At 36.6% G+C, this 17,363-nt stretch overlaps 1 protein-coding gene across 15 annotated transcripts in view; it reads right to left on the bottom strand.

The window, feature by feature from the left end:
* The window catches only part of SOX6 (SRY-box transcription factor 6), a 375,857-nt gene that overhangs the window by 23,059 nt on the left and 335,435 nt on the right, over nucleotides 1–17,363 (bottom strand). For all 15 annotated transcript variants that reach the window (XM_075162744.1, XM_075162748.1, XM_075162750.1 and 12 more), the window contains one exon: nucleotides 9,380–9,488. In XM_075162744.1, coding sequence (XP_075018845.1) covers nucleotides 9,380–9,488 — 109 coding nt within the window. The remainder of the gene's footprint in view (nucleotides 1–9,379; nucleotides 9,489–17,363) is intronic.

Here is a 17,363-nt window from a genome sequence, read left to right as displayed (position 1 = left end):
TTATGTGAAAATTTATAAATTACTCTTTTTTGAAATACTGCGCTTTCTGTGAAACTACCCCTGCCAAATTCAAAACATAATCATTTAATATTTGCAGAAGCGGTGAAGATACTGTAATGCCCACCCCATACACATTTTGGACCACTGATTCTGTAAAATTAAATCAAAGTACAAATTAAGAAAATATTGTCCCCTTGTTACTGAGTTCTGCACTAAATGCTTGCTTAGATACTTGGCGTATCTATGTGGAAAAAAGGTAGATGCTCTTAAACACTTTCCTATTGCTGAGATACTGAGGTTCCTGAAGGAGAAAATGGGGTGCAGTATAAACGTAGAAGAATAGACAGTTGTACAAAGAAGAGGACTTGTCTGAATCTGTATCAATTGCTCATGCTTAGCCAGAATATATGATGTTCTTTCCTTAATGTATTCATATTTCTGCTCCACTCCCTGTGCTCAGGGAGGTAAGGAAGAAGGGCAAGATTCCTCCCCCCTCCATGCAGTATGATATAATGGTGACTTTCTGCATCAGCTGAAAATTCAATTGTGCCTGGAAATTTTACGCTATTTTAGGCAGCTTCAAGCTCCTTTTGTGATATTGGAGCAATACAAAGACATGTGCAGAGCTAAGAATCAGGACCATGGGGTGTTTTACACCTGCGGTGGCTGTACATGAGTGTGAAAAAATGTTTTAAACCACGGAACTACTATATTTAATTTTTCACTCACTCCACTTAAAAATAACTAAGCAAACTGACTGATGCTTTTCAGCATTTGTGACAATAACTTTCTCAAGGGCAAAGATTTTTTGTGTAAAACTGCAGCCCACAGTTACTTTTTACAGCCTTGTTCTAAAGTCCTGAAAATAATGTTTTACTATATAATGGAAATTGTGACAAGCCCTTAACCATAACTGTGCGAATAGGCACCCCTATGTAAAACTCAGGGCATTGTAACAGTGGTTAGTTGTACAACATCAGAAATTCTAACTAGAATTTTTTAAAATAAAGGTACTATTCTATAAGAATCAATTACTGTAGCATGGAAACAGCAAATGAAAAAGCCTCATATTTAGCAGTAGGAAAAAATACGTAAAACAGTTGAAAATCAAAAGGTAACACTTCTGGAGGACATCCAGATTTATTATTCTGAAAGTGAGAAGCATACTATATGATAAATACTAGTGTCTTGAGAGGAATAAGTTTCAATGCCATGGTAAGATCAGTCCACACACCCCCAGCTCAGATTTTTCAGTACTCAAAGTGGGATTTCCCCCTGTAAAACATTATGGGGATGCTGGCAACAAAGAGATTCATGAAGTGGTTGCCATCAGAAAAGTGATGGGGTGGTTCTTAAAGAGAGAACATCTTATTCCTATCCCATTTGCAGGCGTTGAGTTACTCCAGGACTGAGGCGCTGAATCTCATCCAACACAACTAAAATACTGTGCCTAAGTACTTTTTTTCCCAGATTCCTGATCTGTTGTGAGTTATTCTGAAAAATTTAAGTGTATCACTCAAGTATCAGGTGCAATCAAATAGATTCATGGGTGTTAAAAACGGCAACCACAATTCATGAAGGCCACCTTTTAGCATCCTGTCTAATTAACCAAGATAATAAGTTATTTTGTCTTTAAATAATAAAGATACACTTATGGGATTTTTTTTAATCAAAGACCTATAACAAGAATTCAGGAGAATAAAAATTCCAGTACTTAAGCTTACTGTGTTCTCTCTAGAAACACTTTTTTGTTTTCAGACAGCTTTCACTGTTTTCTGATTTTCATCTTTACCTTCTCAACAACTGCCATAGCAACTATTACAAATATTTATGTGCGACAAATACTGGCGTGGAGAGGCATTCTTTCCTCCAGTATTTATGAAGCACTGTCACAAAAGTAGGTGATGCTTTGCCATGCAGGCACTACCTGCTGTTTACACCTCTGCGTAGAAGGGTGTTAAACAAGTTACCTCACAGGTTTGGATTGTGTTGGCAGCCTGCCAAGATTGATCTGCCTGCAAATATATGGTTCCATTTCACCTACCTCTTCAGCTGCTCAAAGTCAACCTTTTTTGGAGTTAAGAAGGAACTCTGTCACCCTTTTGTATACGCTATTATTTTCTATTGGGCATATATGAGAATGTTGAGGCTTTGAGTATATGGTAGAGGTGCTCCTTTAAGAAAGCATTATCTGTTTTTTACTTAATAGATTTGCAAAACCCAGGCACTTGTCATGATGTCTGCTCTATCACCAGGGAGGGAGAAAATGAAGCTTTGACAGATGGACAGAAATTTGGAGCTGGACAAGGTGGCAGTTTCTCCTCACTCTTAGATACCAGCCTTGTGCTCCTTTTGTAGCTCCTTTTTCTCATGATTCTCCTCCCTACATGGCCAAGAAACTACCTTCTACATTGCAAAGACTCCCTGTCTTTCCCCAGTTAGCTCATTCTTCTCCTCCACGATTCCACATTCACTGCTGCTGCTGCCATTGCAACCACTCATTGTTCACCATGTTCTGGCGATTGGTTAAATCCATGATGATGCTAACACCATTTCTTTCTTTCTCTGCCATTCAATTTCCCTTGCTTTTGGGCAGGTAGAATCTCCCATTGTACTACAACATGCCTTGCAATGTGGCTAGCCCAAGTCAAATATGAATGGGAAGTGCTAATTTTATGGACATAGAAAGCAGACTGCTGTTAACTGCTGCAAATATCGAGCAATTCATTGACTTTGTATGTTGGTCAGCAAATCCACCATCTGAAATGCTGCAGAACTGGGTTCTTAAGCTTACTGCTGAATAGAAATATGTTCTTTTAAAAGCAAAGGCGAGCTTGTGCTTCTGCAAGCTTGGGTTCAGGTCCAAAATCAGGTTCAGACCAAAAACTGTGTATATCTGCACTGGAATTAATGAGATCAAGCTAGGGCTTACTACTGGAACCAGTCTATTACTAATGGTTATGCAGCTCGCGGTCCCCAACTGGCTTGCATTCAGCCTACTTGGAGCATGGTCAAAGACACCATGATCAAACAGATAAGGCTTAAAGCTATATAATCTCAAACAGTGACACAGTATTTAAAACAAGGAACTTACAAATTAAAGTAAGAGACAACAGGCAATGAAAGGGAGGACACAGGCACTAAGGAGGACACAGGCACTAAGTCAATGAATTTAAGAAGATGGGCTGGTACCAATCCTATGCTGAGGACTCCAAGATACCTCTTAATGACTGACTCAACATCTAGGTTTTATAGGAAAGGTTATTCTTTGGGAGATTTTGAAAAGTATTAGTCTAATACAAGGATAAAGTAAATACACAGATACAGATAAAGTGGAGAGACAGATCCCACCACATTATTTTAAATTGTTTTTAAATAATCTAAATTTTAAATAATCTAAACTAGCAGGCATAGTACCTATCCTCAGAACTATGGTCCATGCTTAACACACACTGGTAGATTCGTATCAAAGGAAGAAGTAGCAAGTGCTAAACATAAAGTTTACAGAATCAAGAAAACTATCACATGAGAAATAGAACAAATTAAAACATCAAAACAGGACTCGGAAGAAAAGGTCTTTGCGTGTGTTGTCCCAAATGGCAAACTGTGAGGCCAAATATTTAACGCACAAGCCCCTGATTCTAATATATAAACACGAATGAACATAGAACTAAATATTAAGTACTAATACAGCATTTTCATCTGTTTCCATTTGCTTTATAAAAATGAATTTAGCTTCACAATGCATCTGATTTTTCACTTGGGAAAACAGGACACAGAGAAGTTATTTCTCTTTTACAAAATCACACAGTGAGGCAGTGGCAAAACAATAATATTCAGATGTTTTTGCCCTGAGCCCAGGATCCAATCAAGAAAACTATTTTAACAGATCATTCTTTGGCAGGAATGAAGATCAGGTCTTGATGGAATTTGAATCCCTGACTATGACTGCTGAAGGAAACCACAGTGCAACCTGAGCTAAGGTAAAATCAGTAATTGTCAATAGGAACGTTAGGACTATTCTGCAGATTTCTATCTACTACAAAACAAAATCTTACCATACTTCCTACAAATTTCCAAAGCATTTGACCACAACTACAAAAACAGAAGGATCCATAAACATAGAGCACATTATACAGCACAAGATCCATAAACATAGAGCACGTTATATGATTGAAAAGAAGCAGCACTATCACCAAAAGTGAGCATCTGTGAAAGGAATATCTTTTTTAGAACTTGAACCAAAAAAACATATTCAGATGATCCAATATTCTCAGATAATTAAGAACTAAATACTTTAGGTTTCCCCACCTGGAATTTAAACAGGGCTCACCTATGGCTCCTGACTATATTGTACGCACACTGGTCAGCTGATGTATGTCAGTCATGTTCAAAAAGGGGTTTTAGCTATAACTAGATTCAAAGCTGTCTTGGTGTGTCCATGCTAGTTAGCTGTATTTCAGTACTGACAATCTCAAATGTTCAAAATTATGAAGCCGCCTACAGAAAGAATGATGTTTCCTTTAAAATGATGAGATTTGGAGAAAAAAAAGTCCTTTTTTAGTTCTATAATTGGCTGTTGTTTATAATTTTGCATACCAGTCACCGAACATTTATGAGGCTCTCAAATAATGTTTTTGAATTTTTTTGAATACAATTGTATTATATATTTTAACATGACAACTGGGATTTCTAGGTAATGATATAAGTCTAATAGCTGTGGATTATTCATCAGTGGTGTCACAGTCAGTGGCAATGTTTTTGAATACAGTCTGAGTATTATTTTTAATATAGTTAACCCAGTCCTGCTGGTAGCTAAGGAAGTAATAGAGATGTTAGTTTATGTCATATTTAATATAAAACTCTTGTTGATGATTTTCAGGCCTCCACTCAGATGACAGTTAGGTCATTATGAGTAACACAAGCTTTGAATACGACTTCATATGCTAGGTCATCTCTGAAAGTACACCTAGTTACCATTAATCTTAAAAGTCATTCTGCAGTATCCTTTCATATTTGTCTTATAATTGCATAGAGCTAAATTTAAACAATTTTAAGACTTGTCTTATAAGTCATGATTCAAAAAAAAAAATATATGTAGCTTCAGCTTCTGATCAATGACCCAGTACCACAAGCACTCCTAAAATTAAAGGAAAACACGACTCTGATCCTGTCAAACTCAGATCACTGCCATATGTTACAGGAAAGATATAAGGAGTACAGAGAAATCGTTGCTAGATACTATTACAAAGGCATTCCATAAAACACAGAAGTCTGCTGATATTTCTTATTACAAATTACTTGAACCTTAAAGGCTGTGTCAAAGCTATGGGAACCAGAAGCACTTCCCAGATTTGGTCTATCTCGGCTGCCTGCGGGGATGAGACAGACATGTACCATGTCTCTGCACACTTTAGTTTCCTTTGGAAATGCAGGTGTGCAGGTAGGCAGGGAGTGGAACTGCACTTCCATAGTCCCCCTTGGTCTAGATCAGTCAGGGGATCAGGATGCAGCCCAAACTGCATTTCCCCCAGGTTTATGACCAGCAATGGGACTAAATTTGGAGTCCTTGGCGCAGGAATAAATCTGTTACACCATTCCTCCCACACCCCCCACCCCACCCCCGAAAAAGCCCTCTACAAGTAGTCAATATATCTTCTCTAAATGTAGTAAATTTCATAATTCTGAAGTTCTAAAATTCTGGTGATGGGAGTAAAACCACCTGACAGATCTAACAGCCACACACTCACTCTGTCACAACTGCATTTGGACCTCAGAGATCTGGATGTATTTCTGATGAAGAAAGATAGGGGGTCAAAAGTTGACTACCAATACGTTACTTCATAAATCTTTATTTTCTATATGACTCTGTTATTTGCGTAAAAGCACACAACAGAACACATAAATATTATCTAAAGATGTCTACAGCAACCTGCACTCAAATGATATCTAAAAAAAATTGAAAAAAAGGTTAAAAGTAAGTAAGAATGACAAAACAGAAGGGAAGGTGTGAAACACACTAAGTCTTCGAAGAATATGACTATGGCTATTAGGAACCTTTGACATTCAGTTGAGATTGTGACTTTGGCAACACACTAAAATGCAACAAGGCTCTCTTTTTAGAGGAGGCCAAAGATGAGCAATGAAACTTGAGAACAAGTCCTATGAGAAGAAGCTGAGGGAACTGGGGTTGTTTAGTCTGGAGAAGAGGAGGCTGAGGGGAGACCTTATCGCTCTCTACAGGTACCTGAAAGGAGGTTGTAGCAAGGTGGGTATCGGTCTCTTTTCCCAAGTAACAAGTGATAGGACGAGAGGAGACGGCCTCAAGTTCCCTCAAGACGTGCCAGGGAAGGTTTAGATTGGGTATTAGGAAAAATTTCTTCACTGAAAGGGTTGTCAAGCACTGGAACAGGCTGCCCAGGGAAGTGGTTGAGTCACCATGCCTGGAGGTATTTAAAAGACATGCAGATGTGGCGCTTAGGGACATGGTTTAGTGGTGGACTTGGTAGTGTTAGGTTACCAGTTGGACTTGATGATCTTAAGGGTCTTTTCCAACCTAAATGATTCTATGATTCTAAAGAATAAGTTCTCAAGTTTCTTAGTAAACTAGTACTGAAACAGACACATATGGAAGCACAAAATAATAGCAACACATACAAAAAACTTTGTGACATGGCAAACCTAGAAGGATCTGTAATACTTTCATGTCAATTAGAAGTGTTAATATTTTTGAAGACAGAGTTTGTAGCATGGTACAGTACATCAGAGGTCTCAGTTTAACTGCTGATATTTCAGCAGCACTGTTTTCAATGGACTTCCACTCTAAATGATGCCATGCTAGAAGTGTCATCTCTTAGCTAGCTTGCCAAAGATAAGGGGCAAAACTCGGGTGATATTTTGAATGGTTTTTTTTTTGTTTTATCCAGCTAATATTTAAATTCACCTTGTCTACAACTAGAAGGGCAAATAAGCAGCTCAATTTTGAACTCCCGCCAACATATTTTTCAGATCAGCAGAGGTATTCATCCAGCACCTCTTTTCCAGAGACATCTCTTGGCTGCTAAACAAAGTCTGGAAATCTGAATCCATTCATGAACTCAGATTTCCCATGTGGCAACACACCATGCCTCAAAATGCCCCACTAGCTCTAGAAAGACATATACACTATCCTTAAGCTGGCACACATCACTGTAGCTTGGGTTACATATGTCAAAGCTTCATTCTGCACTGTCCAGTAATAGGAGGCTGTCAGTACCACGAGGTATATCAAGATACTAAATTAAGGACACTAGAAAGAGAAAGGATGAATTGAAGGAAATGAGCTAAACCAAGAAAGTCGTCAGGGACTTGATGTCATATGAACCAGTAACTGTGTATCTGTAAGTATTCTGTTGCAAATTTTCATCCCAAATGAGGAAAAAAATATCCTTCAATAAGTTGAAATATGAGAAGTTGCTGCAGGATGGAAATTCCTTTACAAAACAGTTTATAAAAAACTGATTAGTCAACAAGTGCTTTTGAAAGTCCATGTATCTCCTAAGTCATTTTTTCTAGAAAAAAATCATTGCAAAACACCTGTCTGAAAGTTATTTTTTACTTACATTCTGTTTATTAGTTTTCTGTTTAAAGACAATACAACAGTGGCCAATCACATCTAATAAAGGATGAATAAATGAAGCTAATAAATAATAGCTCCCTAAAAATGAAAACCTGTAAATTATTGGTTTTATAAGGAACTATTAAAAAAAAAAATATATATATAGGGAAAATCTGAAATGTCTCATTAAGGTGCTAGCCTCCTTCTGAATACTATTTGTAATAAATGGCTGATGAGCTTCAGTCATCATCTTATCTTACTGTTATGGAGACCTGAAATCTTGACTATGTCAAAATACTTAAAAAAAAATTTTAAACAAAAAACATGTCAGCATGTGCTCCTGGTACGTGTATCAGTTCCATGTGATAAGCTGATCATGATATTAAGCCAATAAGTAGGAATGTTTTGCTGAATTAAATTTGAGAGTTAACTATTCCTCTGTATGCTTCTCCATTGTCCTTGCCCAAAATACTTTTAAATTCAGCTTTTTTGGTTTGCCTAGAGACTGATTAAAGATAATGTATGTGGGTTGGCAAGCAAGGAGAATCAGGGCTCTAAGATGTTTTATCACAGGCATATCATGTACTACCTATACGGTAAAGAAAAGATAACATTTACATGTGCTGTTGTTGTCACACTTCAAAATGAAGGGACAATTCGTGAGACCTTACCTGGACCATTTGTTTCTGGGTCACAGAGAGACAGAACAGAATATGTGCTCATAGGAATATTTCTCTATACAGAAAACATTAATGCCTTTTTATCAGAAAAATTCTGTCGCAGTGTTTCAAGAATCATTTGAAAATAACCCTATTTGTCAACAAGTTTATTGGTCCTATTCTTTTGATCCAAGAAAAAAAGCAAATGTTGAACCTGTCAGATGTTTGGATATTAATGGAAAAATTTAGAGATGTTTTAACCTTTTTTCAAGAACAGTGGCATAACTAGAACTTGTCAGGTTAAAAAAGAGCAAAATGATTCTCAAAGAGAAGTAAATTGAGGGGGCAAAATGTTGCATAATATTCTATCTGAATAGTACATTAATCTTACTACAGTGACTGGTAGGGTTCCTATCTATCTATCTATCTGTTCTTTTCTAATGTATTATAGGGTAGAGAGGATACCAGTGGCAACCGCTTCCAGAGCACGCATGGTAATCCTGCTAGAGACTAAACTCAGTCTTGATAAACACTGATTTCCACCTGTGGCTTGACACCACATGCCTGATATATAGAACTCTCACTGAAATGAGTGCAAATGCACTGAAGGTTTCTATCATGAAAAAGACATTTTCATACAGAAAATGTGAAATATTTTTCCATTATCATTTGACAGCTGCCTGTCAATAAAATTGTGCTTGCTATATCTTGAATAGTTTGTGAGTGCACTGATGGGTAGACTTCTTAAAGAGCTCTAACTTTCTTCAAAGCTGCTAAATCCTTAAAAACTGGTGAATATATATATATGTATATATTGCCTTGCTGAGATAATTTTCTCAATGTTTCCTACACTTTTATTAGTAGTATAAAATGTAAACACTTAATTGACAGCTGCTGGGGGGAAAAAATAGTTGCGTTGCAGAAGGGCTTAGAGGGCTATACAGTCCTTTTCATGTATCTGCCCTTTGCTATGGACTTATTACAATCTCACAAAAACACACAGAAATCGTTCAAGTGTTACCCAGAGATGTAAGCTAAGCAGTACTTAGGACACTGGCAGCACTTCAGCCATACCATTCTGTGATGCAGTGTTCAATAACCTTTAGTCAAAATTGCAACTCACCTTCTGCATCTTCTGGCCTTGTAAGATCGATGACACCAGGGCCCAGTTTTCCATCTTCATTGGGTTTGCCTGTTAACTGTGGGCCTAAATTTTCAAACCTTGTTCTCTCCTGGAAAAGAACAGAAGTAGTCTTAATGCTCCATATAGGTTAGTTCTCATTATATGCCTGTGCATATGTGTATGCACTGATACATGCCTTATTTTTTAAATCTGAACAAATAATGAGTGCATTTAATCAGAATTTTAACTCAGGGACAATTTTTTACAGATTCTGAATGTTTGCATTTATGAAAATCAGTTTTAAATGTGAAACATATACAGAAACTTTGAGATTATTTTGATCAGCACTGCCATAATGCATAAACGATTGTACATGCAAATACAAAACACTCTTGGCAGCAAACAGTGCTGATTGATGCTGCTCACTTTGCCTTTCCACTTTTCTAACTTAAACTGGAAAAGACAATCAACATTTGGGAGACATGAAAATTCAGAAGTTGAAAGAAGAGTTTGTATTAAAATATACTGCTAATTTAATGGAAAAAGCACTTTTTCCCCACTATGAGATTCAAGTTTGCATTCATACCTCTGAGAAAACACAAGTTGAATTTTTTGCAAGAGGTTTTCAAAGACAAGTATTTGAAAGAAGGAATAATAGATGACAGAACTGATATTATTATTTTGTCTAGGAATTTAAATTGTACCTCAGCGGAAAGGGAACCCAAGGAGATTTAAAAAAAAAAAAAAAGGAAAAAGAATGCTCACTCCTAGAAAAACAGAAAGCTTTTGAGAGCTGGAGACCTCCATAGGAAACCTGGAACTAGAAAGTGGAAACTGAAAGGTATTTTATGTGTTAACCCAGTTCTTCAATCAACTACTGGACAAGGGCACTATAAATGACATCGTAATATTGTCTCACAATAGTACTCTCTGTAGTACTGTGTATCAGTAGCAAAGCGTTCAATGGTTATCATTAATTTAGTGTTCTCATTTGAAGGAACATAGCATGTTTTCCCTCTTGCCTTGTTGTTACCCCTTCAGACTAAACTTGGCATTATGTTGTACTTGTGAATGAATGAAACCTTGTTGTTCATTACTATGAAACAATATTAAATGTCATGTCAGCTTGAATTTACAGACATGAAATACCAGCTTTCAGCTCTACGAACAGTTTCTCCATGTTATACTTAATGCATTATGCAGAAGTAGAGTGCTGATTGCTGTTCAGTCTATTGTTCAATGACCTAGTTCTGTGCTGTGCATACTAGACATAAGAAGAAAACATTAGGAGTCTCTCTCCTGCAAGATGGTTAGAAACTTGGAAATGTTCTTAAGGACAAAACATACTTGATGGCCTTGAATCCTCATTTGCTCCACCTCCAAATACTTCTGTTTTCCAATGTGATTATTTTTCTATTATCATTATCTTTCAGTAATAAAACCCTACGAGGCCAACAACTGAGGAATTCTTTTGATTCCTCATTCTTTTGATTCCTTCAGCCATGGATTTTTTAAATTATTTTCTGTTTAATTTGCAGAGGAAGACAAGAAAGCACAACCTGACACTGGATTTGCCACAACATGCAGCTCAGGCATTTCAGGTACTAACAGCATTTATAAAAGTTCCTCAGAATCTTCCAGTTGTCGAACAAAATAACTACATTTTATATTTGGTTAACTTCTTAACTTATTTTCTTCTGTAAAATCTGTGGTTGATGAAGGAGCTTACATATACAAAGCAACTCATGAGAAAAGAAAGAGTTACAAATGAAATGTGACTGCAGAAAGGCACTGCAATACTAGAGGCCCAATATTTTACCGAAAGATGTTATGCAATGTAACAATACACCTGAATCATCAGGATGGGATCTGTTTTACTGGTAGACAGAATAAAAAAGTAAGTTTGTCAAAGCTTCTGCGTTCCATTTCAAAGGGCTGATTTGCAGTTGAGATAAAAACAAAGATCAGTACTAAGAAAACAGCTTTTGGCACATATATTGTCTCTTCCAAAATATTTGCGCTAAAAGCTTTTTCTTAAGGATGATAATACAGCACCTGCAGTATTCTTGGAAGAACAGCCTTTAAGTGCGTTTCAGAAGAAGGAGAAATACCTTTCTGCTATAAAAATCAACAGACCCTGCTACGTATCAATATGCACACTTGAAATATCTTTCTAGTCATTCATTCTCTTTGATTTTATTAGAAAATATTCTGTTAAAAAAAAAAGAAGAAAAAAAGAAAGTTTCTGAAAGAATATCAATATTTTGACATGGAAGGAGAAAAGGGAAAATTACATGATAAGGTTCAGGAATAGTAAAATGAAAGCACTTATATCATAAAAATACCTGCTCTTGTCAAACAAAGGAGATGTATTTATAGTTATTTCATAACCCTCTCCTTCTAATTCATAAAAAGCTGTAACAAAGCTAGCTATATTTAAGTCTTTGAAATGCCTTTTAAAGTCATTCCTTTGCTTGCTTTTTTACTTCATAATCTTCATAGTGATCATAAAAAAATTTTCAATATTTGCATTACATTTAGACAAATTCAGAGAACTGTAAAAAACAGAAACATGTTCCTCAATACTAATCAAGTTTTTATCTAGGAGATGCCTTTACAATTCCATGAAGTACAACAAATTCATATGGAATTTATTATTAGAGAGGAAACTTGTCCCACTAGGCTCCAATCCTTTTTTATGGGATTTGTCTTTGCTGCCGTCTTGAATTCATCCTAAAGAGAATAGTTACTTGCACTAAAAATCCTTTAAAAGTATACCTTTTTCCTAGTATAAGCAAGGACTGAGAGGAAGATTGATTCTGTACATAATATTCCTATATGAACAAAAAATGAGGTATCTTCATTAAAAGTAAATGGCTATACATATATATTGGGTATGGCTGAGATGGAGTTAATCTTCCCTATAGCAGCCCTCATAGTGCTGTGCTTTGTATTGGTAGCTAGAAAGGTGTTGATAACACACCAGTGTTTTGACTACTGCTGAGCAGTGCTTGCACAGCATCAAGGCTGTCTCTCCAACATTCCCCCCTCACCAGCAAGCTGGGCGTGGGCAAGATCTTGGGAGGGGACATAGCCAGGATAGCTGACTTCAACTGACCAAAGGGATATTCCATACCATATGACATCTGCTCAGCAATAAAAGCTAAGAGAAAGGAGGAGGAGGGGGGTCATTCGTTATTATGACATTTGTCTTCCGGAGCAACCACTACGCATACTGAAGCCCTACTTCTCGGGAAGTGGCTGGACATTGCCTACTGATGGGAAGTAGAGAAAAAATCTTTTGTTTTCCTTTGCTTCTGTGCGTGGCCTTTGCTTTTGCTTTTATTAAACCACCTTTATCTTGACCAACAAGTTTTTTCCACCTTATTTTCTCCCCCACCCCCTCCACCCCATCCTGCTGAGGGGGGAGTGATAGAGCAGCTTGGTAGGCACCTGGCATCAAGCCAAGGTCAATCCACCACAACATAGCTGCACTAACAAATCTGTTACCTACACATGCATTATATTTGCACACATGTACATCGACTACTGGATATATTGCTGCCTCCCTAACCTACATTAATAGAAAATTTTGGTGAGTTTGTAGTAAAGTGCACTGCTATGGACAGTGCTGGTATTTCGTTTCCTGTGAAAAAGCATTTTGGATGTCTATTTTGAACTATTTTTTTTACTGGCTATGGAGCTTATATGTGCTGTATAGGCACATTAAATTTTGCCCTTTAAATTTCAGAAGAAGGGTTTAGGACATGACACTGACAACCCTTTCTCATGACTAGATCAACACAGTCAATCGGAGTTTGCACTAGAAAACTGAGAGCTCTTCCCAGCACAATTCAGATCCTTTGTGCTTCTTTATACGTTGAACGCACAGTAAAAATAATCACTTCTTTAAAATGAGAAAAAGAAGAGAAAAAAGATCCTTCTTAGCAGCCAAATCTTAATTTTCCATTCTGTGATATGATTAGGCACTTATTTATGCGTTGTCAGTCACAAACATGCAGGAAACATAAAAGTTATTGAAAAAATTAAAGTCTGCTTAACTGTCTTGCAGGACTGTTGGTTCTCTAAGTGCTTTGAAATTATGATGTATGAGGTAGATGTTGCATATTAAATAAAGATATTTAAATTATAAAGCCCCCGTTAGTGAGAGCTGATGAATGTTAAATGTTATGAGCCACAAGGCTGTGGCATCCATCATATTCACATATTATCACAGTCAGTGAAGGAGCAGCCCCAGTGATGACAGATAGACTGCTAGATAGTTATCCCTTATTTCCAGAGTCGCCAAGCAAGCCTCTCAACCCCTTTGGCATTATTTTTAGCTTTGCATTAAATTAGCAACTTTTCTGTCACGTTCTGGCAGAAAGTATCAATTCTTTCTTCACGTGTGGAAGGTAAAAGGAGGAGTAAAGGGAAAGGAAGCAGTAGCCCCTACCTCTGAAAAGGCTGCAAACTTCAAATGACTAGAAACAAATATAAAATTGTGATCTTGTGAAAGAACAGCAATGAAACAGTAAGCACACAGTAATGGCTTTTCTCTGCACTTAGATAAAAGCTGAATTTTTGATGTGCACAGTATATTTTCATAAAATTTTATATACTATGTTTTATACACTTATTGGCTATTCCATAATAATGTGTGTGCTAACAGTAAAATTGCTCTTAAATTTATGTGTGTTATTTATATGTTCCCACGTAACAATGCTTTTTGTTGTAAAAAATATTCTGTTTATTAATGTAACTTTACAACCACTGCATCCAAGATCCGTGGCAAATTAATGACATTTTTATTATTTTATAGTGTCATTAAATTTTTACTGATCACTCCATCAAACAGAAGCAATAAAGGCCGTAATGCAAACTGGGACACTTAGATCAGGGGAGCAGGAAGGCATTCCATATAGTCTGAAGTAAACGGCTTGCTATAAATGATATTTATACCATCTTTAAGGATGTGAGAATACTTGGACAAGTTTGGCAAAACTGTTTCTGTAGTACCGTGGATTGTGTACTTAAATAACAGTTTACTTGCCAGCAAGACAATTTTTTTTCAAACCATATGCGAGAAGATGACTGATTGCATCCATCTCTTGAAAAATAATATACGAAATGTAATAATACACTGGGCACCCCTCCCTTCTGGATTACCAAGACTGATCCGACTATACCCATGCCTCAAATTATTTCAACATGCTTGCTTTTTCCACATCTAAAGTGTATGCTTAGTCTGAAATGGAAAATGGCATGCATGCTGATCGTTGTGTAAAAGATTTAAAATATATATATTTTTTGCAAACAAATACTTTTTATTTAAGTAGACGTGTTTGGACAATGATGTAATACCCTTTATTTCAATAGTCTAGCATGGAAGCAGTTACCAACATTAATTTAAAGAGCCAGTTTCTAGAAACTGAATTAATACGGGTCATTCACAGAAGCCACAGAGCATATGACTGAAGGGATATTATTTCTTCTGAGGACAGTACTTTAGTTAGAATGACTACAAATAATTATCACATGTTGTCTTTATGTATGAAATGTATTTAAATTGAATTATTGCATACTAAATGTTCTAGTAGCTTATTTGCTAACTGTGATCTATTCCTTTCATGTACCATGGACAGTAAACAACAGGCAAACAACTTACTATATTCAAAACATAAAAAGGACGTTTTCAGTAGAACGCAGAGAAAATTATTCCCAGTTTGAATAAGGAGGAATCACAAAACCTTTTTTTCCCCCTGGAAAATCAAGATACAAACATCCCAAGCTTTTCACCTTCTTGCTACTTCTTAACGGCTAGGACTGAAAAGTTAAATTACCCTCCACTTAGAATCTTTTGCAACATCTTGGCACAGCAGGGATAATTACAAATTGACTTTCAGCCTTATCTCTGGATATTTTAGTTATTACGGGTGGGAAGTTTAAACATTAACCTTATTACAACAATGTCAATCATCCTACTGGTGTGCAGGCATGCAACTGCTGGAATTCTTCGGATGGCAAAGTAGATAAACACAATAGTGGCATTATTGTTACAATTAAAAGCAAGGCCTTTGGTTTTGCAGAACTGTGGTGAATATCTAGAACTTGTTTTCATCATTATAGCAGTGGGAGTTGCTCCAAGAAACTGGAGAAATTAAATTAGCAAAGTAGGCAAGCTTATTGTAGGAATGCTGATATTTTAAGATATTACAAGATACAAAGTATATCTTTTCCGACCACTGATTTGCAGGTTGCACGAATGAAGGATATGCTGAGTTCTATGATGTTGATACAACCTGACCTTACGTTATTTTTTATGTAAGTGAAATACTTGAATTCAATGATCTCAGGAACCAAAGAGGGACAGTTCAGTGAATTTTCACCCTGACATATTGCTGTTTTCAATTTTTGAAGGCCCCTTTATTGTTCATAAATTGTTCCAGTACTATCTTTGTATGCTGAACATACAGCATGGACTATCATCCCTGCCACAGACTACAGATTCGTGTTACATTACAGTGCCTCAAAGCAAACAGCTTGCTTGAAAAGATGTGGGGAGAGAGAAGCCATTAGGTCCCCTTTTAAATATATTCTTCCATCTTAAAGCATAACTGAAAAGTAAGAGATTAAAAGCAGATAAGAGGGAATTTACACTAAAATTTCTTTGCCTGACTGGCAAGCCTCAGCTGGCTTCCATGTGACAATGTGACATATGCAAGACCATCACAAGCAGAAAATACTTCAAAGTTGTTCAGTAACAGAATTTCATAGTGATTGTCATGATGTGGGACTTTCTTCTTTTAGGACCCAGGCGTCAAAATTGAGAATTGCAATTTCATCAAAATTTAAAGTGTCTAGAAAAAAGTTTGAAACTGGAGTGCTAAAGGCAAAAAATTCATCGGATAAATAAATGCAAACCCAAACAGCCTACTTGTAAACACTCTCTTTAGCTAATTATTTCGGAAGTCTGATTTGAAGGATCAGAATTCCTAGAGCCTCTGCATAGTATGAGCAGTAACCATCTTGATCTCTGAACAAAAATAAGATGGATTTCGATGAATTCCCTGATTATTGGGAGCATTCAGCCCACACTAATAAGTTAATAGACTTCAGTGCATTGAAGCTTGCCTTTAAAAATAAGTGTGAGAGTTTAAAAATATTTTTTAAAACCAAGAAAAAGAACAGCTAGCAAATGTTTCCACCTAAGTAGGATATTATGCCCTCCTACACATGAAGTATTGACATACCCGTAACTATTGCCACACTTGCAGGCACTCCTAAGCTATGGATCTGCCCTGGTTAGATTACTTTCAACAGGATTACTGCACTTACTGAGCCCCCTTAACCAAATGCTTTATGTTTTTGTTCATATGGTTCTAATATGGTTTTAACCAATTGCAAGGTTATTTATAAGTTTGCAACTCCCCAGTAGTTAGAGTTATGAAGCGTTCAGACTTAAGCATATCCAGTTGTGTGGTAACCCAACTACTGCTTTCATGCGGTTTCCAACTTTTTATTCATGCACAAAGGCATGATGCATGGCAGTATCTGAGAACCTTCTGATTAACTCTTTGTTTCAGCAGCAAATTCATACAGCAGCCTACAGTAAAATTACACATCAACTAAAATGTAAAGATTTAAAAAAAAAAAATCACATGAACTGTGGAATTCCACCTTAGACTGATGAGAAGTCATTAGTCCTTGAAAAACAAAGGAACAATGAATTAAATTAACAGCTGGTAAATGAAAAGCAAACAAAAGGAGTTACTACTTTACACTCTGCATAATACGGCTGTAGAATTCACTAGAGGTCAGAAAGAGTCCAAAGCTTGGGCTGTCATTGTTTTTAAAAGAGCTGGATAATTTTATGACTGTTAATAACATTTGTAGTAACACATGCTAAGATAATCAAATCTCGTGTTCCAGAGTGTAAGCTGTTCAACTGTCGGGGTCAAAGAGAAATTCCGTCATTCTCTCT

Source organism: Calonectris borealis, chromosome 14 (assembly GCF_964195595.1).
Source record: "Calonectris borealis chromosome 14, bCalBor7.hap1.2, whole genome shotgun sequence".
In the NCBI taxonomy this organism is placed as follows: Eukaryota; Metazoa; Chordata; class Aves; order Procellariiformes; family Procellariidae; genus Calonectris; species Calonectris borealis.
The sequence above is the reverse complement of the archived record's forward strand: the minus strand, read 5'-3'. Positions and strand labels throughout refer to the sequence as shown.